The following is a 27,770-nucleotide window of genomic DNA, read 5'->3' as shown; positions in this document are numbered from 1 at the left end:
CGAAATATGAAATGTGCTGTGATTGGTTGACCCAGTGTGTCATGGTTGGTACGACGTAGCGAGTGTTTGGGAAATGCCCCCCCCCCTAAACATAACTGCTTAAAATATTAAGGATGGCATCAATTTCAAACCTATTCTAGCCCGATTCAGACCCTGACAATGATCTAGAGGATCATGCAGAACAGTAATCGGTAACAAAACCATGGTTCATTTTCCTAAGGAGCGGTGAACTGTCTTACAGAAGCGAGAGGTTACAAATGCAACAGAAAACAAGCTGTTGTCCATAAAATTTGCAGCGCACAGATAAACATTGTGGTTATAATGTTCAGGAACAGTGTTTAAAATAAATGTTACATTCTAATTTCGTCAGCTTTAGGAAGGTCAAATAAATGAGTATGTCTCTGTGACGTAGCGACAACACTGTATTCTCTAACGCAGATCAACCAGGCCTCGTTTCCCTTTTTTGCATATTCCATAGGTGCGGATCATTTAAATGAGTAACATTGTGACTTTATAAGATCCGGAAAAATCGTGTGGTAGTCCAAACAAGCCATTCGTTGTAGATCTTGAAAAGTGGATTCTGTTAAATAAAATATCTCCCTTTGGAGTGGACTTTGAGCTTTGTAACTTTGCATGTCTTATTTATGCTCTAACAGCAACATTACACATTAGCTAAAGTGGAAAAAGTGGAAAAGCATAATAGGACCCCTTTAACATTAATTATGTTTCTGTCCTTATGTAATAAAGCATGCAAGTGTATGCAACATTTTAGTTAAATTTTTGTGTAAAATTTCAGTCTTATTCATTTCAATTAAATAATAATAAAAAAGGTAACACTTTAGTTTAGGGTCCAATTCTCACTATTAACTAGTAGCTTATTAGCATGCATATTACTAGGATATTGGCTGTTTATTAGTAATTATAAAGCACATGTTAATGCCTTATTCTGCATCCCTTAATCCTACCCAAAACCTAAACTTAACAACTACCTTACTAACTACTAATGAGCAGTACTTAGGAGTTAATTGAGACAAAAGTCATAGTTAATAGTTAGTTCATAGTGAGAATTGTATCCTAATCTAAAGTGTGACTACAGTATTAGAGGCTATTAGAAATAAAATATAAACTAAGCATAATTTGTGCACTATTAAATCTGGTAGCTGTTTTATGGTAATTGGGGGTTTCCGAATGTTTTAATGTTGTGGCCTGCTAAAATTTGAGAACCACTGCTTTAGCAAGTTCAAAGAGTGCGCTGAGTTCACCACAGTGACAGAGACCCACAGAATCGAGCTTGGGTTGCCGATAACGCCACAAGATCGGATCTACGGGTTTGTGACAAGTGGTCAAAGCTTCTTATGAAACCCAATCCCGGGTCATACTCATGTTCCCGACTCTTTGTGGATGAGCTATCAGGTGAGATAAACCACAGCAATATTCCCCTGCATGAACAAAACACTGTCATGGACTTACAGTAAATATAGAAAGTGGGAGAAAGACAAAAACATCATCCACTGACCTGGTTAAGTTTCAGTAGTGGTGGTGTATCTGCATATCTTCTCCTGATTGTTGTGCTGTGAAAAGAAAGAGATCACAACATTAGGAAACATCTTCACAGTTAAGATTCTATAGCAAATGCATACAGTAATTCACTTTAGCATTGTGTAGAAAACGTAAATTAAATGTAATAGAGTTAACACATTTTGTTTCCATAATATGACATATCTCCGAGTGAAAAGGGATATTTAATGAGAAAAAAGATATTGAGGGACTTTATTTTATCCGTCGGGAATTGACTGAAAAGTGGTTTGTACAGTACAGTTTGTTGTAGGAGATGAAAAATAAGAGGGCTTGATGATGTCATCTAAAAAAAGTAAAGTTATTTCAGAGGCAGAGCAAATTATTACATTTTGATGAATGATTAAAAAGACAAACTGTTCACTGGTTTGAATAACAATTAAATACAATAACACCAGGAACAAGAATTATGAAACTATATTAGGATAGGTACTCCGTTTTAACAATCTGACAAATATATAACACAAAGTAACTAAATAAACCATAAAATAATGCTTCACCCATCATATTTTCATTTGATTAGATGGCTACACAAACACTGGCTCGAAAAAGTTTGGTGAAAAACAGCTTGTTCAAACACATCCCTGCCAGAGAACGCCATGCGTGACTGTCTTCGAGATCAGGGTGAGCTTAGACATGAACACGGTGGTTTTAAAAGACAACACACAAGCTGGTGGTAAAGGAGCATTTCATAATCAGCTGCTGTCCTCTGACTGCCTCACCTGCTTGCTGATGTTCAGTGGATGTAAACCCTCAACTCACAGTACACTTGAGCCATGCCAAAGTGGGCGGCGGCTTTTACACCCATTCATTCGCAGAATCATTACTTTTTTGGGAGTTTCGGAAACAATTTGAGCACCATCTAAAACAACCTTTGAGACTCAAAATGAACAAAAGGGAGCTAAATCAGAAAGTCTGCGGAGTCCGCCATTTTCTCAGCAAGGAAAAGACGAGAGGAAAAAAAGAGAAAGAACTCTCACTAGCATCGCTTTCCAAGTTTCTCCCTTTCTGTCCTGGCACCTTCACAAAACCTTCACCAGCGGGTCACATGATGCTGCTCGAGCCCAGAAGCATTCAGCTGATGTCGAGTAGACATCTTTTGTCTAAAATAAAACCTTTCGCCGAGCATTCCACGAAAAAAAAAACCTTCCTGGGGGGCTGAAAAGGGGTGGCGCTGGGAGTCATGGCAACCTTTACCTGGCACGGTGCCCATCGTAAGAACAGGAGGACATAGAAATCAGCTGAATTCAAACAATGATGCCAAGGCACTCTGAAGATAAGAGAAGAGGAAACGTCTCAATATTTTAACGATGCTTTTCGAGTAATTCTTGAATGAAGCTGCACTGGAATGCAGCGAAGAAGAGTGCATTCGCTTGCAGGCGGTCGTTGAGAAAAAAACGCCCCATCGGACAACGTGTCTCCTGTTGCCTGTGAATGGACTGACTTATAAAGCTTTATGTCAAATACACAGACAGCGATTCATCATCCATCCGTGAGTCATAATTGTAGTTTGTAGATTGTAGTGGGTTGATGTAGTTTCCCGCTAGGGCTTTATAAAGTGTGATAGCAGACTACGGGGCAGATATGTAGGCGTTTCCTGCTTCTTGTTAAAGCCGCGCGCATGAGATCACAGATGACCTCTGTCTCTCAACAGCCTCAGAGTTGAGGTGAGGGGAACTTAACTATAATTTCACTGCAGAGTAAGGTCTGGATACCAGGGTTTGAATTGAATTAAGATTGCCTCAAATTCAGGAATTTCAATTGAGGTAGGATGCAGCATGCACAACTGCAATTTTAATTAAAATAAATGAAAATGTAAAGAAATTAATATAACTATTTTTTAACTAGAAAAGCAGAATTTGTCAAGACAAACTAAATAGCAAAATTTTACTGTAGCTTGACAAAGCCTTGTTTTAAAGTTTTAAAAGTTGCGAAGTTTCAAGGTTTATAGACCTTACAAACAGAAAGAACAATAGACCGAATGATCGATAAATTGATAGATAGAATGATCGATAGTTAGATAGATGTTAGATAGATAGAGTTCATATTTAATAAATTAACATTTGTAGACCATGGTGAAAGAAAACTTTACCAGAATCCATTGCTTGCGCTAAATTTCGAACTGTGAATGCAATGATATTCAGACATTTTGTGTGGCTTAAGTGCCAGAAAATTGGATGGGACCACTTTAAGATTCACCATAAAAGTCAAGACCTTTAGATTAGAAAGTTGACCTGTTGGAACGAATTCGGTTAAAGGCCAAGTCACAGCTCTTTTTAATCTTTTTATTATTATTTTTTTATTACCCAAGTGCACTTAAGAGAAGCGTCTCACTGAACTGAGCACAAAATATGTCATGACACCCTGATCTCTCTGTCCAGAGCAGCAACAGACCACGATGAAAATTCCCACACAACAACCCTGAGTATATAATACTTATAATACTAGATTAACGCTTATAATACTAGATGTTTGGATTTGATCACCCTGAACTCATCCACCCTTGTTCCTGGATGGATGAATTTCTCAACACACTCTGACAGCAGATCTGCATCAAACCACAGGAGATGCTCTGTTCAAGTTGATGCATGCGAGCATATATTGGTGTGGCCCTGTGCACCACAAAAACAATGAAGTGGGAAAAGATGATTTCTAAATCTAGTCCTTGTCTGCAAATTGAAACTCAATTTATAAAATAAGTTAAAGGCAGAATGTACTCTTTCTATATAAAACGACTTGCTACAGTTCAGTGCCACAAAGAAATGAAATAAAACGGTGTGCTACATCACAATTGCGAACCACTTTCAGCAAATTACCAATGCAAGCTTGATCTCTTAAACAAACCTCTGTCCAAATCTTCAATGGTGATCAACATGCAGAGAACATCTGTGAATACAAGATGTTTGAGCTTCTTCCTCATACTAAACTACAGAGAGAATCTGTCTCATAAACTATGTAATAGAACGTTAAGTCTGTTTGTGTGTGTGTGTGTGTTTCCTAATGGTGCACAGCGGGCTGATATATTCCCTGAAGATGCAGGCCTGTGAGGATAAACTATTTTCACGTCACTCTGGACCAGCAGGACCAATAAATTCTGCCACAGGGTGTGAGACGCTCCCCTCATCCTGAGTCAGACAGGCACACCACAGCACTCAAACACAGCCCGCATTCAACAGGGGGAGGAATCGAATTTATGCAGCGAAACGCGTGTTCTCCTCACATCATTTAGCCGGCTGTGTCAGCTCCATGCATGATTGAAAAACACACATGAGGGGGGCGTGTCTGTCGCATGTCATTTGGAGAATCTTCCAGCTTGCTGATTGTGGCAGTACCGTGGTAGAGTGATATATACCACGATACTGAGGAATTTTTGTATTTATGTACAAATGTATTTACACGATGCTCTAAAGTATGACAGTAACACTTAACAATTTGTAAACATTAGTTAATGCAATTAAAAATGTCATAAAATTTTACTTTATTATAAAGCATTACTGGTATATCATATAAAAAATATGTTTTAAAATACCATGATGACAAAATGGATGTTGACCACAGCTGCTCCTGGTTCCCACTTTTATTATTTGGAAATGCAGCTTGGACATTCTGTTAAATATCTCCTTTTGTGTTCTACAGAAGAAAGAAAGTCATACGGCTTCAGAACGACATTACTAACCATGACAACATTAGGGTTAGTATTGACACAATTTTCATTTCGGGTGAATTATACATATAAACAGTTTATCCATCTCATCACCTCACAGAAGGGCAATTTCATATCCGGAGAAGCAGGACGCTGAGGTCAAAGATCAACTGAGACTGGCAAAAAAAATAAAAAAAATAAAAAAACAGAGCAGAGAGAGGTTTTCCCGCAAGACAGGTCAAACCACTGAAAACCAGACAGGGGGGAAAATCAGACAGACGTCGCAGTAATGTGAAACAGTCGTAATGCGGTCCCTTCAGCGGGACGAACCAACTGCATGCGCTACTCGCAGGGGTGAAAGAACCAGATGGCTGCGGAAAATCAACACTGGGTGCTCTTCTTCTTAATGGCAATTATTCATCGACTCTATAAACAATGTCAGTGAAGGTGACGGAATAGTCTGACTTTAATCTTCCACGTATGATTCGTCTGCACCGCAGAACCCTCCTCAAACCACTGACCTCCCCATATATGCGAACCAAGTCATTCCTGCCAAAAGTAAAATGTCAAACTTTATTTCGACATGTCTTATTAATCTGCACTGCAAAAATTGCACCACTGACTATAAACTCAAGGGACAGATAGTTCGTTTTACGAGAAGCCAAGAAGACATGCAGCGGCTCTTCATCGGAACTGTTCTCATGCCACAAAAGGAGCCGCTGCACATGTTAATACAGACATACACTCTAAACTAAATATTTTTCAAAGTTGTTATTGGAGTATTACAAGAAAATACTATTTCAGTCTTTCTACATCAAAATGTCATGTTTAATTCAATGTGTTACTTGATAGTTTATTTGAAACAATTTGTACTCAGAAATTGCTGGTAAATTTCACAAATAATTACAAAGGAAAAACAACACCAGTTTTATTATGTGTATATGTTCACAAAAGTTGCCTAAGAGCATTAGTTTTAAAATGAAGTAACATAACAGAACAATAAGTGATATGCATATATGCAAACAGATTTGTGTAAATGTAATGAAATGTAACTGCAGGCTGATTAAACAGACACAATAAACAGATCTGCTACTCTCAATGCAGTTAGTCGTTTGCTTTAGACCCTCAGGAGATTGAGCCAACTAAAAAAATAACAAAGTTGAAGGCACAAATAGGTTTTGTGCAGTGAGATTTGAGGTATCCCAGTGCAGAGAGGCCAATGCCTTCTTTCCCTTAAATGCTTGCAGAGTTTGCCAGGCAACGAGCCAAGAAAATGACTTTGTTTGACCCAACTGCCAATCAGTTCGGCTGGGTGGGTCTGTATTAAACGGCGACACCTTTTCTGCGAGCCTTATTGGCCGCAGCTGCCTCCTGTGGGCGGAGACAGGTTGAGAAACAAGGCTGTTGACGGGGAAAAGGAAAGCAGAGCTGGTGCAGAGCACACCGACAGCCAATGGGAGCAGAGCAACCGAACGCATAGAAAAAAGAGTTAAAGGCATTGATTAAGCTAAAGCTCATTTCATGAATTTATTTATGGGTACAGGCTTAAACTTTAATCAATAATCTTAATTTAAAGTCTTTACACAGAATAAGAAATCATAACTGTTGCATGTTGCTAGGCAGCTTTTATAACCGTCGGATAGGTCATCCAATCACAACGCAAACTCTAATTTGCTGATTTGCGAAATAAAGATCATGCGAAATGCATCAAAAAGTTTCCCCACTCCCCTCTGAATGGCAATTCATCACCTTAAATCTAAAAGTGAGATGCAGCAGTACCTCATTTTGAGAGGAACTTATGCTAATCCTTAAAAATCAAATATAATAAATACTGTACAGGGTTTGACTGAGCTCTCTATTAAATTATGATCAATAACATAATCTTAGTCTCAGAGCAGTTCAGGAACCTTAAGAGGGCTTTTAATTAAATGACGTAATGCGTGAAGAGAACACATTGATTACCGAAACCCAGCTAACCGTGAGCGACAAGCATACATAGATCTTGTTTACCATTACAAAGAATCAATCAATACATTGAGACTTTTGAATATTAAACTTTGGCAGAGTAAAAAGTATTCCACATGTGACAACGCAGGAGCCGATCAATAAAAATGACATTAAATAAGACTTGAGAAAGCAGCTTGTTAATTGCCCAAGACCATTCAAATGAATTTAAATGACTTCAGGCTTAATTACCCTTGTGAAAAAGAAGTGTGCTTAATTGTATTGAAAGCGTACTTTTTTTGTGCTTAATATCATAAAAGTATACTTTTTGAAAAGTGCACTTGCAGATAATATAATATAGTTCAAATGAAATACCACTTAAGTGTACTTAAAGGGAATGCACTTTAATGACAATATTTCTTAACACACTTAAGTGCACTTTTTACAAATGCACTTAGTAATAATGTCTAATTAAGTTTAACTTAAAGTAAGTACACTTTCATCACAATATTTCTTAACACACTTAAGTGCACTTTTTACAAATGCACTTTGTAATAATGTCTAATTAAGTTTAACTTAAAGTAAGTACACTTTCATCACAATATTTCTTAACACACTTAAGTGCACTTTTTACAAATGCACTTTGTAATAATGTCTAATTAAGTTTAACTTAAAGTAAGTACACTTTCATCACAATATTTCTTAACACACTTAAGTGCACTTTTTACAAATGCACTTTGTAATAATGTCTAATTAAGTTTACCTTAAAGTAAGTACACTTTCATCACAATATTTATAAACACACTTAAGTGTACTTTTTACAAATGCACTTTGTTATAATGTCTAATTAAGTTTAACTTAAAGTAAGTACACTTTCATCACAATATTTATAAACACACTTAAGTGCACTTTTTACAAATGCACTTTGTAATAATGTCTAATTAAGTTTAACTTAAAGTAAGTACACTTTCATCACAATATTTCTTAACACACTTAAGTGCACTTTTCACAAATGCACTTTGTTATAATGTCTAATTAAGTTTAACTTAAAGTAAGTACACTTTCATGACAATATTTCTAAACACACGTAAGTGCATGTTTTAAAAAGGCACGTTGTAATAATGTCTAATTAAGTTTTACTTAAACAGTTATTTTGATGTATTGACTAATATACTAAATAAAAGAATAATTTTAATGGAAAATATGAAAAAAATAATTGTTTTTAATTTCAACTCAAGTGTGTTTACTAATTATTTTGTTGATGTATTTTAAATGTGTTTAGTCTATAATATATTGTGTGCATTAATGCACTTGAAATGTATTTTTCCTCTAAACTGCAATACATTTGTTTATACAGTATACTCCAGTACAACTTATTGTTGACATTTTTATCACCAGCTTCTGCTCTATGAACTCAATTAAAAGTGTCAGTTTTCTACATAATATTTGACAATAAAATGTAATTTATGAGAGGAGTTCTTAATGTAATATTAATGTATTGTACTTTACATCTGTGTAGAGAATACTTTTAATATCATTATGTTGATCTAAGTAAATTAAACACATTTAGTTGTGAGCAAAGTTAAACAAATCTAAACAAAATTAAATTGCATTTAAATTCAGTTAAAATACATTTAATTTAAATTAGACTACACTACACTATAAAAATGATTGACTTTTAGTTAGGTGAATGAATCAAGTTTTGTGAACTTACAGAGTCTAACAACACAATGAGTTTGAACAGAAATTAAAAAGCTGAAATATAACCATGCATGAAATATATTAACTTTATTTAATGCGCATGCGCCAGAAATACTACGTCACGATGACGCACTACTTCACTAGAGTTTGAAAAATGCACTGTTATGTTTCTGTAATCGCGATTCGTGAGGAAAGGAAACTGAAGCTGCGCAATCAGGAAGAGAACGCCACGTTTGATTACAGATGAGACGTTTTACTGCAATAATGAGTCAAGTAAGTATATCTTGATGCTTTCTTTATTTTAACATTTTCACCGTAACATGGCAGTTGTTATTGCGAGAGTGTAACACATTACATTATTTTCATCGCAGACAGACGCAATAGACTCGGGAGGTGAATTAATCAGTTTTTCAATAATTTATCTATGATTGCATTCTAATAATTTCTTACATCATAATATTTTCGCGTGTGGGTGTGTTCGACGAATTTGGCTGCTGAAAAAATATATAATTTAATTAAACCGACTTTTTAAATCATTTAAACATTACTAAATGACAAATTTGCTAAATACAGATCCAATATTGTAACGTTAACACTCGAAGACATTTATATACATTTAATACATATAATCAATGTTATAACCACCATAAATATTTAATATATCACTCTAGAAATAATGCTTGTAATGTAGCATTATTTTTTTATTTTTGCATTTGAAGAGTGAGTTGTTCAGTTACTATTTGTTTTGGAATATGTTATTTTTTTGTGCTTATCTGGAGTTACACGTTCATTTTGCAGGATCAGTTAATTTGTGATTGGAGATACAGTGCAAGCGGTGTGGAATCACAGGCCTTTATTGATGAGGTGATGTTAACGTTACATAATTTGTCATGAATTGTTGCACAGACAGCACACCCTGATCAAGCTGAAACACTGCTATCAAGTCACTTACTATCCCTATAGCTTTTAAATACTTTAAATCTTCTCCATTTGTAAGTAATAAATTCCCACCTGTGCATTTACAGATGCCCCTATAATCATCATATATTTTACAGGTATCAAACCAAAGGAAGAGGGCCGCAGAATTGCTGTGTCAACCGTGGTACCAGTAAATACAGGAACATCCTTCATGAAGATTTGCACGGTAAGCTGAAACTTACAAGCCAAGATGAGGAAACGTTTGCATGGGTCTTGGGTATGGAAGTAAAATAATGGCAAATGTTTTTGAAACAAAAAAGCCTGTTGAATTGCACTACTTGAAAAAAAAAATGCATTGCATTAACTATGCTTGCATTTTAATGCATTGTATTTTTAGGGATTGCATTGGGTTGAAATTTAAGCTGTGAATATTTCGATTAAAAACATTTCAAACCCATTTTCATTATTAAAAATCCAATAATCCATATTCACCTTTAATATTTTACTTCAAAAATATTCAAATGGTTTAAAAATACAACCTATAATATTTAACAGGTGATTTTCGGTCAAAAAAATGTTTCCGCTTCGCAAATTCAGTGGTTCGAATTGGACAGTAAATTCAACTTTAACATCCAGGAACTGCTAGCCTGGAAATCCAGACCCAAATCCGAAAGATTAAGGGTCTGGCATTGAGTAATATAAATCACCCAACTCGAGGGGCGGCACCAAGCATGTATTTGAAAATCTCACTGCACGCAATTGGATAATACTAGTACGACCAATCACAACTAAGCCCCATACGCCTAGCTACCAGCGGAGCTAACTGGTAGATTAGACTCTTGCCAGCAATGTCTTTGCCGGCAAAACAGTAAAAACATCCTTCTTGCAAAGGAACGTTTCGAGCACCGTCTTCGGTTCCTCTTTTAGATAAAAGTCTAACTCGTTCATTGTAGCGGCCAAAGCTGTTTCAAACAACTGGTGTTCATCCACAGCCATCTTGCAATGTTACTAATGACGAATAATTTGTATCATTATTTTCGTCACCGACATTTTTTCACAGACGAAAACGAGAGGATAACTAAATAAAAACCAGTTTTAAATGACGACAACTATGACGAAAATGTTTTGACATTTGATTGGGGAATGAATAAACTGCTTCATCAGGGCAGTACTAAATAAAAAGAGAACACAATTTTGTGTTATCCCTCTTATTACTATAATTATTAACATTTTGCAGATACTGCAAGGTGTATAACTTTAAAGCGCAACTGTATATCTATCACTTTCATTCAATTGAGCCAAATATAATAATGGACTGGATCTGTTTTTATAAACAATTGTTTTCCTTCTGTTTTTGTTTTCTTTCTTCAAGGTATTTTTTCTGACTTTCCTGCTTCTCTGGAACATTTCCATTCACATATACTCTGGAGAGCTTCTGGGACATAGACATAAACAGCACTTTCCAACAACTTCAAAACATTTGGTGACAAACGATTTTGGTTTTCTTGTTTTTATGCCGTTGGAGTTCTTCAGATTTTGTTTTGTTTTTTGTTTTTAGACAAACTTACATTCACTGTAATTGAGTAAGATTTTAGAAGAAACCATTTGGTTCTGTTGGTGCTAGTAAAGGTTTAAGAGCTTTAATATTTTTACTTTAATATTAAGTCTCATTTGCTAACATTAGTTTATACATTAGCCAAAATGAACTAACAATGAAGAATTTATTTACTGTATTTATTCATCTTTGTTAATATTAGGTGTGTGTGTGTGTGTGCGTGCGTGTGTGTGTGTGTGTGTGTATGTGTATGTGTTTTTTTTATGGGGACCAAATTACCCCAAAAGTAGTAGTACCAGTAAATTACATGGAAACAAAAACAATATTATATATCATACAGAATGTTTTCTGAAAATGTAAAAATGCATAATGTTTTCTGTGATGTTTAGGGTATTTGAGGAAGAAAATGATTGTGCATATAAGCTTCATTGTCCTCCAGACTCTTTCTAAAGGAGTTAAAGTGTTGTAACTGTTTGTGTTTATGTATAGTGTTTCTTTTGATTGTAACTAGGTTATTAAGAGATTTTTTTTTTATTAAAATTTGAAATGTACTAAATTACAACTTTATTATAAATTTTTTTAATTATAAATGTATTTAATTATATAACGAACGATGTACATGTATATTACATTAAAGTATATTTTAGTTCACATTAATTGCGTGTCAGTATATTGTGTAGTGCACTTAAAGTATATTTTAAAGACACTAGAAGCTGTAATGAAAGTAGATATAAAGTTGTATTAAAGTCCCACTTAAGTTGTTCCAAAAAATCACTCTTAATGGCAACTTATTGCATTTTATTTCAACTTAATATGTGATACATTTGAAATTAATTACACTTAATGTGCATTGAGTGCGCCCAAAACAATACATTTAATTCACACTTAAGTGTATTTTTAACTGACATTAAAGTATATTTTAGTTCACATTAATTGCGTGTCAGTATATTGTGTAGTGCACTTAAAGTATATTTTAAAGACACTAGAAGCTGTAATGAAAGTAGATATAAAGTTGTATTAAAGTCCCACTTAAGTTGTTCCAAAAAATCACTCTTAATGGCAACTCATTGCATTTTATTTCAACTTAATATGTGATACATTTGAAATTAATTACACTTAATGTGCATTGAGTGCGCCCAAAACAATACATTTAATTCACACTTAAGTGTATTTTTAACTGACATTAAAGTATATTTTAGTTCACATTAATTGCGTGTCAGTATATTGTGTAGTGCACTTTAAGTATATTTTAAAGACACTAGAAGCAATTATGAAAGTAGATATAAAGTTGTATTAAAGTCCCACTTAAGTTGTTCCAAAAAATCACTCTTAATGGCAACTTATTGCATTTTATTTCAACTTAATATGTAATAAATTTGAAATTAATTATACTTAATGTGCATTAAGTGCGCCCAAAAGATTGCATTTAATTCACACTTAAGTGTATACTTTTAAAGTATATTATTTGTGTAATAAGTACACTTTATAAAAGTACACTAAAGTGCACTTTTTTTTCACAAGGGTAGTCTTGCTTACTCTCAGGACCGCCAGGTAACGAGCCAAGGGGAAAAAATGAATCTCAGCATAGCTCATCAACTCTTCTGAAACTCACCGGACTGGACACAAATAGGATTTCATGTTCATTATAACTACAGAGATGGAGATTTTTTACACAAAGGAAGCTGTCAGACTGATTTCGGCTTATCAGACACGTCCAGAGAACAACTTTTCCTTAAGTATGAGAATTGTTCGCTATTTAATTATTCTGATTCAGATTCTGACTTCAATTAAATGTTCAATTTCTTAACGAACAACAATACTAATTGTTGAACACGTATTTTAAAATCTTTCTATTATCAAAGTACCATTAATTGTGGCAAATGTAATCTGAGTGTATTTCTAATTATACATTCTCATACGAGCAACCAGTCACTGCAAGTCATAAAGTCAACATTTTACTTTTGCATTGTGATGCATTTTAACAAAAAATTAAACAGAATTGAATTTCTAAAACAATTGCAATGCTTCAAAAGCTAGTTGGCTTTTGGTTAACATTATCCAATAGACTGCAAGTCCTAAGTAGCAAAAAAGGAAAGAGGTTTAAGAGAAAGAGCAAGTAATGAAGAAAGTGAATAGGGACCATTTGGATTTCATGTTGACTTTAAGAACAACAACACACTATAAAAGTTATTGGTTCATTTCGAGTTGGGCATGATGAAAGTATTTGTGAATAAATCAAGAACCGCTCTGACGGAATCAGTGAGTGAGTCATTGAAGTGATTCAAACCTTTAACTCAAAATCAGCAGTGCGGAAAACACATTCTTGAGTGTATTAGTAGGTTGTAACAGAACACAATGTCCTGAAAATCATTCCGTTGCAGTATTATTTTTTATTTCTATCCCTTCTATATCAAGAATGCACTTGAATCTTCTGAACAAATGAGACATTCTATATATTTGATCTAGAAAAAATCATGACAAAATGTTTGGGGAATTAGACTGTTGTTTTAACCTGCCTTTCTGCTTCCTGTCTTTTCATTCTGATTCCTCCCTCAGTTTGGCTTTTGTTGTCTTAGAAAATACACAGCAGACATGGACAGGAGACCTCAGACACCGCTCAAATGTGTTCAAGCTTTAAGAAAAAATGACACATTTAAAATACACATTTAAGGCTCATTTGAGGCAATCATCTACAATTATAGAGGCCGGCAAAAAGCTAGTCTTTACAATCAAGTGGAATATATTAAATTCCATGCTTCTAAAATCACCATGAAAGGGATGTTTTATTGAGTCCTGCTCTTTGACATCTCCAACCTCATCTCAGGCTTTCACAAACCAAGAGAATAAAGCTCTTGGTCTAGACGTTTAGCTGCAGCCTGACAAGCAAACTTAACTGGGTGAAATTTATACAATTGTATGGACTGCAGTGCAATACACACACACACACACACACACACACACACACACACACACACACACACACACACACACACACACACACACACACACACACACACACACACTGTCTGTCCTGTTCTTAAGCTCACTTTTCTGCAGCCATGATAAAAAGCGTTAAGCATGAAAATCATGGCATTTTATGCTGCCTGATCCATTGCTGATTCAGCAGAACGCTGGAAGGGCACAGCAGGAATGATATGGAAAGGCATAATTATGATTCACCCCTGCACCGTGCAGGAAATTGCTGAACCAAAATTGTTTTGCATCTCTGTGCAACAAAAACCAACACCTCTGACTGAACAAAGACAGCGAGACTGAGTGCTCATTTGCATACAAAGAGTAAACTGATTTCTTTAATAATAACAGAATATGCAAACATGACTCGTGAGTCTGAACGGTATGATTATTGGTTATTAGACTGACAGGGCATTGAAAATCATTAAATTATGAAGGTGAGAGAAGCTTATGTAAAGGAATGCTCAGTGGAACATTCATAGAGTCAATGGGATGGTCATCAAAACAAGCCAATCAGCATCATCTCTTTAATTAGCAACATTTCTACATGACAATTGTTTATTTAAACTTCTTTATTGCAATTTTATGCACAAAAAGGGCATCAAATATGACTTTCTTTCTTTCAAAGAAAATATTTTGCAATATACGTTTAAGCTGGTCTTTCCACAGTGAAGTAAATGGGGTCTGTCAAGTTCAAATATGATAACAAACTACCATAAAACTGAGCCATAAGTCTTTTGCAGCCATACAATAGATTTGTGTGAGGAGCGGACTGAAATATTAAAGCTTTATTTGGTTAAAATTCTCCGTGAAGGTCCCTGATCATTCTGATTTAATTTCAGCGATTGAAGAATATATACTTGCATGCGTTATGTATTATGAACGTTATTGTCTCTAACAGACAGCGTTTACTGACGGTTTTCGACTGACGTCATAGAGTGTGTGAGGAGTGAACTATGTTTGATTTTTTGTTAGTTATAAAACATGCTGTAGACATTCTAAATGCTTTTGGCGTAGTTAATTATACAAAAATGAAATTTATTTCATGGATTAAATATTACATTTAACTGACATGTTTGGCCACATTGATACATTCAGTTGTGGCAAATTAGTTGATTTTTGAAAATCAAGTAAATGTTTTACCAGTAAAGAAGTGGTTTGAATGATTTGTTCATCAAAAATGATCGACACGTTTCGATGTCCATCTCTTTGCCAACCTATATGGCTTCAGAAGACCTCAGAATATAATGTACAAGCATAACCCTTTTGTCATATATATTAACTTGACGTACATAATCCCCAAATTCAGCTAAATATATCCTTTTATGTTAAATGGAGGCAAGAAATAACATGAGTTGACAGAAGGTTTTCAGTATACAGTAAATGGCAAACAAAAGAAAAATTATTCATCTTTACATCTGCTTTAGAAGAGTTTATAGTTCTACAAAAATACTAAGTAGAACAAAGAACCATGTAGTTCAAGTCAAATCCTCATAAGAGTGCACATTAATATGCTTGGAAATCAATGTGTGGCTGCCAACTTGAATTTAGCCCTGTGACAGACTCCTGATTCTGGGTAAAGCAAACAGGAAGTGACTAGGTGGAGATTATTGCTGCCTGGAGTTTCCACAGGGCCCCCTGCTGAGTTACATGTTCTCAGTTTCTTTTGTTTGCCGTTAACCCGTTAAACCCCTCATGAGAGGCCTTTGAGAAAAGTGTCACATACCCCGGGGGGCCATTTTGTTTGGAACAATGATCCTAAAGGAGTTACACACCATTGCAATGGTCCACTTCCTAAAGGCTGAGACACTTACGCTCTAAACTCTAAAACAAAACAGAGGTAATCCATTCACATGCAAGGAAGCTCCGGCTTTAGCATCAAAGCTATGAGTGATCAATACAGACAACCATTAACCTTAAGCAAAACATTGGTGCTGTCAAGAGCAAACCTTCAGTTGTCAAATCAAATCCTGAGTTTGTTTCCATCAAGATATCTGCATTTACATGAGCTTAGTTGCCGGCACTTAACACACAACTATAATCGCAGCAGAGCTGTGTCTGTGTGATGGATGACCCTGAGCCTAGACACTGGCGTGAAATTACAAACAGGTCAACAAAGTCTCTGTAACACAGGTACGATGTATATTAATATATTAGGTTGTGTAAGATTATAGCAAACAAGGCCCAGTAACCAAGTTAGCACCCTATCTGATCGGAAAATATAACACAGTAAAACATGTTCGATTGGACTGCACCATTGGGGATTGAATTAAGAAATTCTAGTTCAATTCCTGAATGTTAACTGAATTTGAATTCAAGTAGCAAAACAGGATGCAGAGTTGAAATTCAAATTTGAATGCAAGGAAGAATTAAAATGAACAGAAATTCATGTTGCTGTAAATTTTAACTAAATATCCGAACTATGCAGAGACAAGCTTCGAATGCTAGCTTGAAAAGTTTAAAAGTTGATACAAAAAAAAAACTTATTGACATTATGGACAAATAGAACATAGTTTGAAGGATACACTGTAAAAATAATCTTTCGAAGTTCAAATTCAATTTTTGAATGAAAATCAGACAGACAGACAATAGATGGATAGATGGATAGATAGATAGATAGATAGATAGATAGATATATAGATAGATAGATAGATAGATAGATAGATAGATAGATAGATAGATAGATAGATAGATAGATAGATAGATAGATAGATAGATAGATAGATAGATAGATACTTCTTCCTGTCATACCAATTCAAATTTAACTCCTTGAGTGTGTGGCTAATTCAAGTAAAATTCACACAAATTAAAAGGGAGCCCATTCTGAGTTGTGCACAACCCTTCAATGTGAAAAGACAAAATTGATTATTACTGGAGACTCGCCATGTTGTGCCTGGTTATACTCACAAAGCTCTAGTGGTCGCTGAAACGCTCTAGACAAACTCGGGCTCAACTCCAACATGAGGAATGCAGGTTCAAAGTGAACAAATAAAAGTTAATATTTCAAAACAAAAAAGTTTCCACACTGATTCATGTCAACAAACTTGACAGTGAAAACCAGAACGCAAACGGAATCATCAACTACAGCAGAAGTCAAACAAATCTAACGCCTGTATGACACAACTCAAGAGATGCTTCTTAAACATTCCCAGAGTTCAAAGTGTAAGTCAAACAGTACATCATTACTCAGCATCATGTGGATGTGTTTGATCTCTCAGCTGCTGGAGAGCTCTCGAGTCTGACCCACGATGCCCCTGTGCTGTCAGCGGGCGAACGCCCCGTCACGGCTTCTGCGTTCAGCTGCTTTTATGAAACATGTGGGACTTGGATGAATGTCCTCACGTGGCTCTGCTAACAGAGCGCTCTCTGTCCTCACCTCAAATCCCTTTTGGCCCAAATTTCTGACTGCACGCCAAGATCCACCTCTCACACCGAAGAACGACGGAGAACCCTGAGGAACGGCTGAAGAAATCAGCTTCAGCATGAGAGCTAACACAAGACACGTCCTTGTATCTCTTTAGTCAAACGACAGACAGCTTATGCGTGACTTGTGTTTTCAAGCGCTGCTATCGCCGATCACAACACACACAGCTAATGGACCTGCCGCCAGACATTTTATGCAAACCTTTAACAACGTGTCATCTGTTTAAAGGGGTCATGAATTGAAAAAAAAATGTTTCCTTGATCGTTTGATATATAAGTCATTGTACTATAAAAAAATATCCAAAAGTCCAAACACAGCTTTTATTGAAACCAAGCTTAAAAAATGACTCGTTTCAAATGTTGTCACATTATTAAGTCATAGTGCAGAAGATCATTGCCTCTTTAGCTCCACCCACAGAATCGTGCATGTCATGTATAGTCGTAAATACGAGGCAAACACAGGATTACCAGAAGCTCTGCTGAAAAGGCCTAGCTGTGGGAGCTTGAGAGCATTTTTTTTTTTGACACTTTGGTTGCTATGATACGGAATATCCACAGTTTTTTTGTGTTATTAGTATCTCATTTCACAGATAGTTTGATTCTGTATTGTTTCAATATAAAATGTCTATACAACGTAAAGAAAACTCTGGCTCTTGTTTTTAAATTATTTTGTTCCGTTATTATGCTTCTTGTTTGTACAAGCAGGATGTGGCGGTTGGTCGGTGTGATATTTGTCCCACCCCTCCTCCACTCTGATTGGACGGCTGGGTAAAAAGTGACTGTGGTGAGCACTGTTTTTTACCAAGTTAAGCCAAAAAAGCGCAGAGCGATTCAGCGTGAAATAGACGTCCAACGCTTCATTGCGCTCCTGCCGTTTTAAAAACGCACTACTCTCATTTAAAACAATTGAAAAAATACGCTATAGCCACGGGAAAAAACCCTTTGCTGGACACACGGCCTAAGACACTGTTCGTTTGTTCGATTCATTTTACTGCGAATCTGTTTTTACACAAGACACAATTCGATGCAGGCTTTTCAGAGAGACTGAAAATAAAGATGATGCTGTGCCATGGTGTAATAAAAAAAAATACTATGGAAGTCAATGGCTACCATCAACTGTCTGGTTACCAACATTCTTCAAAATATCATCTTTTCTGTTCAACAGAAGATAGAAACACATACAGGGTTGGAACAACTTGAGGGTGAGTAAATTATGACAGAATTTTTATTTTTGGGTGAATATGATTCCTTTAATGCATTGGATTATTGGATAAGGAAGAAAGCACGTAGAGAATACTGTTTTTAAAAAAAAAATCTAAGCCAATCGATGTAATCCTGAATAAAAGCTTCAGTGAGCGACATCTTCTGTTTTGTCGTCAGTAAGACATTACAACACGCTTTATTTGATTTAAAACACAACACTGCAAATGTTTTCTTTTTAACTTTATGGTAAAGGATGAACTATGAATAGAACGACAGTGTGACAAACACCGTAAGCCATCCTTTGTCAACTATAACTGGTAACTCCAACTACTTAAATTTTATTTGCCACAACCAAGACTTATAAAGCATAGTTAATATGCAGAAATGTTTCACATTGTTGGCAAATATTTTTGTATCATAGCAGTAAGCGTATACAAAACAGAGTGTTCGAAAGAGAGGGTCAGAAACAGGATCGAAAATAGGTATTTTTTTAGATACCGATCTTGATAACAATATAAGCGGACCTCAGAGAACATTATGAAATTTAAAAAATAAATGCATTTTATGACCCCTTTAATTATTGAAAATGTGATTGTAATTGAATATTGAACCATGCTTCAGACAATACCACAAATCTCATTTATTTAATTTCTGGGTTGAGGCAGGAAAACAGCTCTTCTGGCTTTTAAAGGGGTAGTTTACTCAAAAATGACAAATTGTCATCATTTACTCACCTTCATGTCATTTCACATGCACAAGACTTTCTTTCATCTGTGGAACACAAAAGATGATGTTCAGCAGAATGTCTGAGCTGCTCTTTTCCATACAGTTAAAGTGAAACAGGGATTGTCAAGCTCCAAAAAGGACAAAAACAAATCCTCTTAAAAGCAGTATGATCCTATATTTCGAGTCTCCTAAGCCACATGATAGCTTAGTGTGATGAACAGACTGAAAAGCAAGTCATTATTCAATAAAAACCTTACTTTTTTTGCAGGACCATCAAGGTCATCATTCTCTTTTATTGCATGGAAGAGCAGCTCGGATATAAGTGAGTAAATGATGACAGAATTGCCATTTTTGGGGGACTTTCCCTTTAACACAAATGGCTGTGATATTTTACCATTTCTATCTACATGGTAGACGATGTCATAAATCATAAAAACCAACAAATGACAGACATATTGTCAAAGGTGCACCTTTGTCTATAAAAACTGATTATTTGTTTGGGATTGTTTGATTTAGATGCTCCCAGATGAACCCTGCAGATGCATTTACAAACAGTTCAATTAATGCCAAAATGCATGTTTTTCTATGTTCTCATTAAACGCAAACAGTCTGTTTTTGCAAACTTGAGAAGTGGGCATGATTTGAATGATGTGACATCTTTTAAATATTTCTGCTGCATGTGAATGTGTGTGTATGTGCACACGCACAAAAATCGAGACAAAGCAAACAATCTATTACAATTCAAACATGAGCATTTTAAACATCCTCATTAATGACATACAACGCCTATATATACTTTCCATTTTATATATATTATTATAAATATCGAAAAAACTATATTTTAAGTCCTAGAAATTCTAGATACAATTCACTGATTTCCAACCTAATTTCTAAATGATTAACTCTAATTTCTATTTCTAGAAATAAATCTGTAACATGATAAAACGTGTATTATACAGTGTTTTCATTACTGTATAAATATTACTATTATTATTACTACATTGCTGCGCAGGACTTCACAGCAATATATAGAGTCAAAGCAATCTGTTTATCAGATCTACTCTCTATTCTTGAGTATTTTAAAAGAGATCCCCTCTTCTTTTTTTACAAAAAAGAAAATCCAGGTAGCACGATTTCAAACGAGACACGTATATTCCAGGGTTCTGATTATCTATTTGTGTTCAGGACTGCGGGTTAAATCTGGGCTGGTGTTAATCCTGATGCTGCTCTTTGAGCAGGTGAACTCAGCCTAAGACTTTCCCACGGTCCTCCGGCAAATCCTCTGCCCTGAACCCTCGGTAGACCGCTGCCATCTGGCCCCTCTGTGTTCTCACTGGGAGGGCAGGCGTCAGCTGCACGGCCAAATTCTGCGTTCCACCACAACCCCCACAGAAAGACAAACAGCAAACCGTCCACACACACCCGACATCCACCAACATCAAATACATTTGCCTGCCTTTCCGCACGGCACAATTAAATGCTTTAAAAATAACATTACAGGGAAAAAACTCAACTATTAAAAAGTACAAACGTCAAAAATAGGCTTTTAAGGACAAAACTTTCTTAGTATTCAAATGAGCCGCATTGAAGTCAAATTACATAAATATGACCTCCACGCAACAAAAGACCCCCCGACTTCACAATATAAACCTTGACCTTTGGCCCTTTCTATGGCGATCCATCATCACAACATGAGGCGCACCCCCACCCCCCTCCGGATCACCCCAGACAGAAATCTCACTCCAAATATCTTACTCCAAAATAAGATTTTGATTTGCGATCATGTGACAAAATCTCTTCCTCTATGCTCCCACCCCTCCCTCAGTTTCTCGCGTCTTCTAAGCTGCCATGTGCTATCGTCTGACTACAGTCGAAAAAAAAAAAGCGCCTGGCTGATGAAGAGAGCGTCCCGGACCGGCCGCTCTTAAAATGCGTGACATTTCCATGGTGGGAGCATGAGAACAGATTCTCCACAATAGCGAGGTCTCCATGCCCGGCCAGTAACCATGGAAGCAGATGCTGTCGCTCTCCCCTGCCCCTTACCTCCCAGCGGCCACGGGCTGCTCCACACTCAAAAGAGGGTCCGCCTCAATTTCTCTTCATCCCGACCGAACTTGCGTGCTCTTCAAAGGGAGCTATTCAGCAGGTCACTGGTCTAGACTTGTTTGCACGGTCCACAGAGCAGCCTTGATGTAACCCTTGCTCTCCGCCTGCCGTGGAACTGCAGACTGCGGGGAACGCTGGGGACGTGCTTTTGAAAAGAAGCCCGTCCGATTTTGCCATTGTGCCTTTTCATTCATCGATCGAATGCATATCGAACCTTCTGTCGGTGCATGTGTGAAACAGTTAGCTTAGCCAGCATTTTTTTTTTCTTCTGGTCAGACTTGACTGCTCCTTTCTCATGTTCAATTTCATTTAATGATCATAATTTTTTATCTACAGATTTAAGGTCTCTTTTTATCTCATTATATATATTTAGTTCTGCGGTACTACTATTCTTCTCCTCCTCTTTAATGTTACAGTAAAGAGGCAATTAACAAAAATAAAAGACAGCAAGAAAATAAAATGAGGTTAGTGACAAAATTAAAATGTGAATTTAAACAGTCTAAATGAGTGATATTTTTGGGTGTATTCACCTTTAAAATTACTTTTTTTTCTTGATTTCAACTGCATATTCATCCAAATCAATTGTACAGATGAATTTCAACTAATTCGACATGAACTAATGATACAATTAAGTACAATTTTCTTACTGAATATGAAGAGTCTGTATTTGTGACCTTGGAGTTTTAAATTACTTCTTTGTCATCTTTAAAATGTTTTCTTCTGTGAAGGACACACACACACACACACACACACACACACACACACACACACACACACACACACACACACACACACACACACACACACACACACACACACACCTAATGAAATAATACAAATGAAGTTATTCAAATGTGATGCTCAATTTGACATAAAACATCCATAATTAATATGAAATACAGACCAGAAAAACATGCAAATACTATTTCATTTTGTATAAATGTATATTTACTTTTTTCCAGGATTTTATGGCTAAATCTAGAATTAGATTTTCTATTTTTTAGAATTGCAAGAATAATATTTAAATTAACAATGACCCTAAACTGATCTTCACAAATGCAAATATTTTCAGCAGGAACAAATAAATTAACTTTAAATTATTTTAAAAAAAATGTTTGACTATATTTTAATTTATACATATAGCCTACATATTATTTAATAACATTGAATCGATTATTCAAAGAAATGCCTAATGTCATCAAATAATTTATTTAAGCTTTCTGGAAGATATTTTGGTAATAAATGTATAGGTTGCATTTCACTTTAAAGAATAAAAAAAAAGAAAAAGCATTTTTAAAAATCCATGCGTCTCCCTGTTCTTATTCAAATGATTTAGACACACAGAGATGAAAAGACTCGCTGTCCATCTGACACAGAGACGTGGAGGACGGACAAAACCAGCAGAAAGTGAGCAAATTCAAAGGCAAAGGAAGGAAAGAGATCAGCCAAGTGAGAAGACAATGTCATTGTTGTCAGGAAGCAGAAAATCAATGGCGTAAAAGCAGAAAGGAAAAAAATGAGATCTGCTATAGGAAGAAGAGACACACACTCCGTATACAGAGATGGGCAAATAAAATGTGCTCTTCTACATCAAATCTGCAGCTCGATGCTTCTGAAAGGTGATTTATTGAAGATATGTAAGATTTAAGATAACTGAAAAGATTATGCGTTGATGTTATTAATAAGCATTTCAAACCTGTACATTTTCTATATGCATTAACCCAATTATTTGATACAGGTTTGCAGATATTGTTATAGCTATATAAGGCTACAAAAGTATATGTTCTATGAATCATTTAAAAAGTAAATATTACAATTTAAAAAATTGCATTTCAGACAGCTTCAATTTAGCATTACAGTAATTTATGTATAGTTCTGATAAGCCTATTTTAATACATTTGACTGTGTAGTAAAATATGACACTTCAATCTTATACTTTATATATAAATAACATTAACAACGATGAGGCTGATTATTATTTTTAAGAGAAATTATAAATAGTATTTACAATTATAATGTTAAATATGTTTTATGATTAAAGTTCAACAGCAAGAAAATACAAAACAGAGTCTGTGTGCACATTTACGTAAATTATAGGGAGGAAAAATGTATATTTCTGCTTCAAATATTACTGAATTGTATATATATATATATATTAAAAAATATATATATATACACAAATCCTGAGGCAAAAGGTCACAAAGGTTTTGACAGAACAAGCGAATATATGACAAAACTGAATTTCCAATTCAATTTCAGCATAATCATTATTCATTTTCTATTTCCATATAATTCTCATAAAACGTTGCATACAGTAAAGCTTAAAGCTATGCTTAAAATATAGCAAGCGAGATGAATTCTCCTTCTAGTTTGTGAGAAATAAATGTGGCGTTCAGGAAGACCACATGCAGAGATCCACCTGGGTGGGAAAGACAGCAGAAAACACACCGGCAGCGTGGAGACGGAGAGTTTAATCTCTTCCAGAGACACACTGAACCACAACTAACCATTCAGGCATTACACATACCAGAAAAACTAAAAGTTTGAATCTGCAAAGAGCCTTACTGGTATTAATTGAGTTGTGGAATGATTGCTGGAAATTAAACAAAAGATTTGATGCGAATTAAAACACAAATCTGCACCAGAAGCCTTTCTTAAAATCAATCAGACCAAAATAATCCCCAGTCCGAATTCTGATCTACATCTTTATACGGGCTGTCGTTCATCCATCACATCTGTGCCGTAACAAAATGACACCAGGACAAAACTGATTAAATGGTGCGGCTACAGGAAGGACAGACTGTCAAAGAGAGACATTTTAAAGGGCACCGCAAACATGCTATGAACAGTGAGAGACTACGGTTTTATGTTAGTTCATAATTTGTGGTGTTAGCTAACTGCGGAAATAATTAACCCTGACAAATAATACACAGCAGAGACCAGGGAGAGTTGTCACAGTCTTCATTCCAGTAAATATTTCTCAGGTTAGATTTATTTTTGAAAGTCAAATTCAGAGTAGGCACAACCCTTAAAGCATAAAGCTTTAAAACTATTTTATATATTTAAAACCATTAAAAAATAACAAACAAGCTTTTTAACATTTAACACCATTATTGCCAGGGAAGAAAAAAAAACACATTCAAATTTATTTTTGAACTAAATTTATATTTAGCAATTATAAAGTATAAAACAATTAATTACAAAAATAATTCATATTAAAATATGAATGTTAAATGTATATATTAAATATAATGTTACAATATTATTAAAATCAAAGTTCATCTTTTTATTTTTTACAGAAATTGCAATTAATAAATAGCATAAAAATGCATTAGAAGAATCATTCACATGAACGCAAGAACCAGATAACTGCTTTTAAAAGATGCTTCTAGCATCCATGAACAAGTGAATGCACTGAATGTGTGTGTTTGGGCTGGAAAGGGGCAACACTGAGAGCCCCCCAGTGTCTCCTTCGCTTGATAAAAGCTTTCTTGTTTGACATTTAGAAGCCCTCCCACCCCCTGCAGGTCAAACACACACTCACCTGCTTTCAGACGCTTCTGCGGCAGACTCATTGTTCTTTAATGCATTGTAAAACGACCCTATTGTTAACTTAACGGCACACAATAGCTAATTAACAGCTTTATTACCCATTACTGCCGTCAGGTTTCGCAAGTGTTTTAACCAGCAGCATTTTCTAATTAAAAGATTTATTGCAAATGACGTGCAGAAAACATACATGATATTCTTCAATTGCCCTGACAGAAAAAAAATGCAGAGACGATAAAACCCCAACATTCTCAGATCAGCTCAACAGGAACAAAAGAGCGGCTCTATCATTACGGCACAAAGAGCTTTTAATTATGTGCAGACCAGGAAATGCTCGTGTGTAAGACGGCGGGATGCTCAAGATCCTGGAGTGTCTGAACACCCACATTTTAAGAACGAAGTAACGCTCCAGCACTGATCTTTCCCTTGAGAGAGAAACACACACACACACACACACACACACACACACACACACACACACACACACACACACACACACACACACACACACACACACACACACGCACACACACACACACACACACACACACACACACACACACACACACACACACACACACACACACACACACACACACACACACACACACACACACAGCTTTGAACATGAGTATCTGCTAATGGTAATGACGCCTGCTTTTCTGACTCATTCATCGTTTTGGCAACACTTTACAATAAGATTTCATTTGTTAACATTAGTTAATACATTAACTAACAAACAATGTTCAATATATATTTATATAGCATTTATTAACCTTTCTTAATGTTAGTAGTAAATGCTATAGAAGTATTGTTCATTCTTAGTTCATGAAACCTTATAAAGTGTTACCAATGTTTTTTTTAACCCAAATATCACGCTGACACAACCCAGATATCCTCTGCCAAATGACACATATGATGTCATATAAAGGGAAATTCCAGTGGTTTCACTTCACTGTCTATGTACGGGGTGTGTCCCGTATATACGGTCAGATGTGTCTCTACAGCCGGGAAAAAATGAGTTAGGTGTTTGGGGTCACCTGCAGTTCTGACCTACAGATCCATATCTGGTTCGGCCTTTCGCAACGCCAACGAGAAACAATAAGCAATCTGTTCATCACGGAGAAAGACATACTTCAAAACAAAACAACAAAAATATTACAAATACTTCTTATATTTTTCAAGCCCAATGAGTTCAATGGATGAAAGTAACAGTGACTGACAATAAATTATTTAATACAATTTATAACACCTTAAATCTTTCATCATAAAATATATCAGTATTGTTATTTTGCTAAACATTTTTTAAGGTTAATGTTAAAAGAAAGTGGGTTTACAAAATGGGTTTTGAAAAAATATATAAATACAAAATGTACAATATGAACAAATTTGTTTTCTAATCATCAGTACTGTTGGTTGAGATACAAAATATAAAAGATAATGAAATAAATTCAGATGATTTAAAAATGTAAGAAATGCACAAAAGCTTCTAAAGCTTTTAAAAAGAGAACCTTCTACGAACTGTGTGTGTGTGTGTGTGTGTGTGTGTGTGTGTATGTATGTGTGTGTGTGTGTGTGTGTGTGTGTGTGTGTGTGTGTGTGTGTGTATATATATATATCTCTGATTAACACATAATCAGGAAGTGTAATGTGACGTGGCAGACCAGAGCCGATCGAAGGAAGATTTTAACCAGGACAAATGTTGTTCAGAAAAAAAAAAATAGCCTGAGGGACATTATTCTAGAACACTTTTTGTGTCTATGACAGAAACAGGAGAAACGGCCAATGAAATTAGATTTGTTTCTTCTGTACCAGATGTGTTTGGAATTGATAAATAAACAGAATGTTATAAATATAATATCATAATAGAACACAATGACTGAAAAGTGACCCCCAAAACATCCATTTACATACTATTTTATTTTTAACTACCGGTAATATATTTATTGCTATTTATTAATCATTTTGTTTTACAATGTATTTTATTTTACAACTTTTATTGAAAATTTTAAATATCAAAAAAATATAATTTTATAAAATATTAAATATTAATTCAATTCATTTAAAACCCGATCATACAAAATTTGCATTGTATATTAGTCCCACTGTCAATCAGTCGATAAAATTATATAGCCTAATTTAAAAAAATTATATTTTATAAAGTATAAAATAATTTATTTGAATTAAAATAAAAAGTATATAGTATAAAATCTTTTATTATTTTATTTTAAATGACCACTGTCAGCATAAGGGATCAATTCAAAACAAGCATCCGATTAATTAAGACCACAAAAAGAGTGAAGGCAGGGGAAAAACCCCTGATCAGATCGCACAAAACATGAAAAAATGAAACAAACAATATATTAAGAGACAACAATAGTGGTTTCTCTTAGACAATGCTGAGCTGTATGTGTGTGAGGGAGAGAAAGAGAGAATGTCTGTGTGTGTCCCGGG

At 35.3% G+C, this 27,770-nt stretch overlaps 1 protein-coding gene across 15 annotated transcripts in view; it reads right to left on the bottom strand.

Annotated features, from left to right (window-relative positions):
- LOC306991157 (uncharacterized protein) overlaps positions 1–27,770 on the bottom strand; it is a 60,879-nt gene that overhangs the window by 15,581 nt on the left and 17,528 nt on the right. For 12 of the 15 annotated variants that reach the window (XR_013796043.1, XR_013796044.1, XR_013796045.1 and 9 more), the window contains one exon: positions 1,517–1,571. Coding sequence is in view for 4 of the 15 variants with exons in the window: in XM_079598732.1 (XP_079454858.1) it covers positions 1,521–1,571 (51 nt within the window). In the remaining 11 variants the exon portion in view is untranslated. Of the gene's footprint in view, positions 1–1,516; positions 1,572–5,104; positions 5,206–21,704; positions 21,872–27,770 lie in introns of those variants that run through there. The other 3 variants (XM_079598723.1, XM_079598724.1, XR_013796047.1) reach the window with 2 other exon arrangements.

This window comes from Phoxinus phoxinus, assembly GCF_949152265.1.
Source record: "Phoxinus phoxinus genome assembly, chromosome: 23".
NCBI classification, from domain to species: Eukaryota; Metazoa; Chordata; class Actinopteri; order Cypriniformes; family Leuciscidae; genus Phoxinus; species Phoxinus phoxinus.
This window is presented reverse-complemented; position numbering and strand designations above follow the sequence as displayed.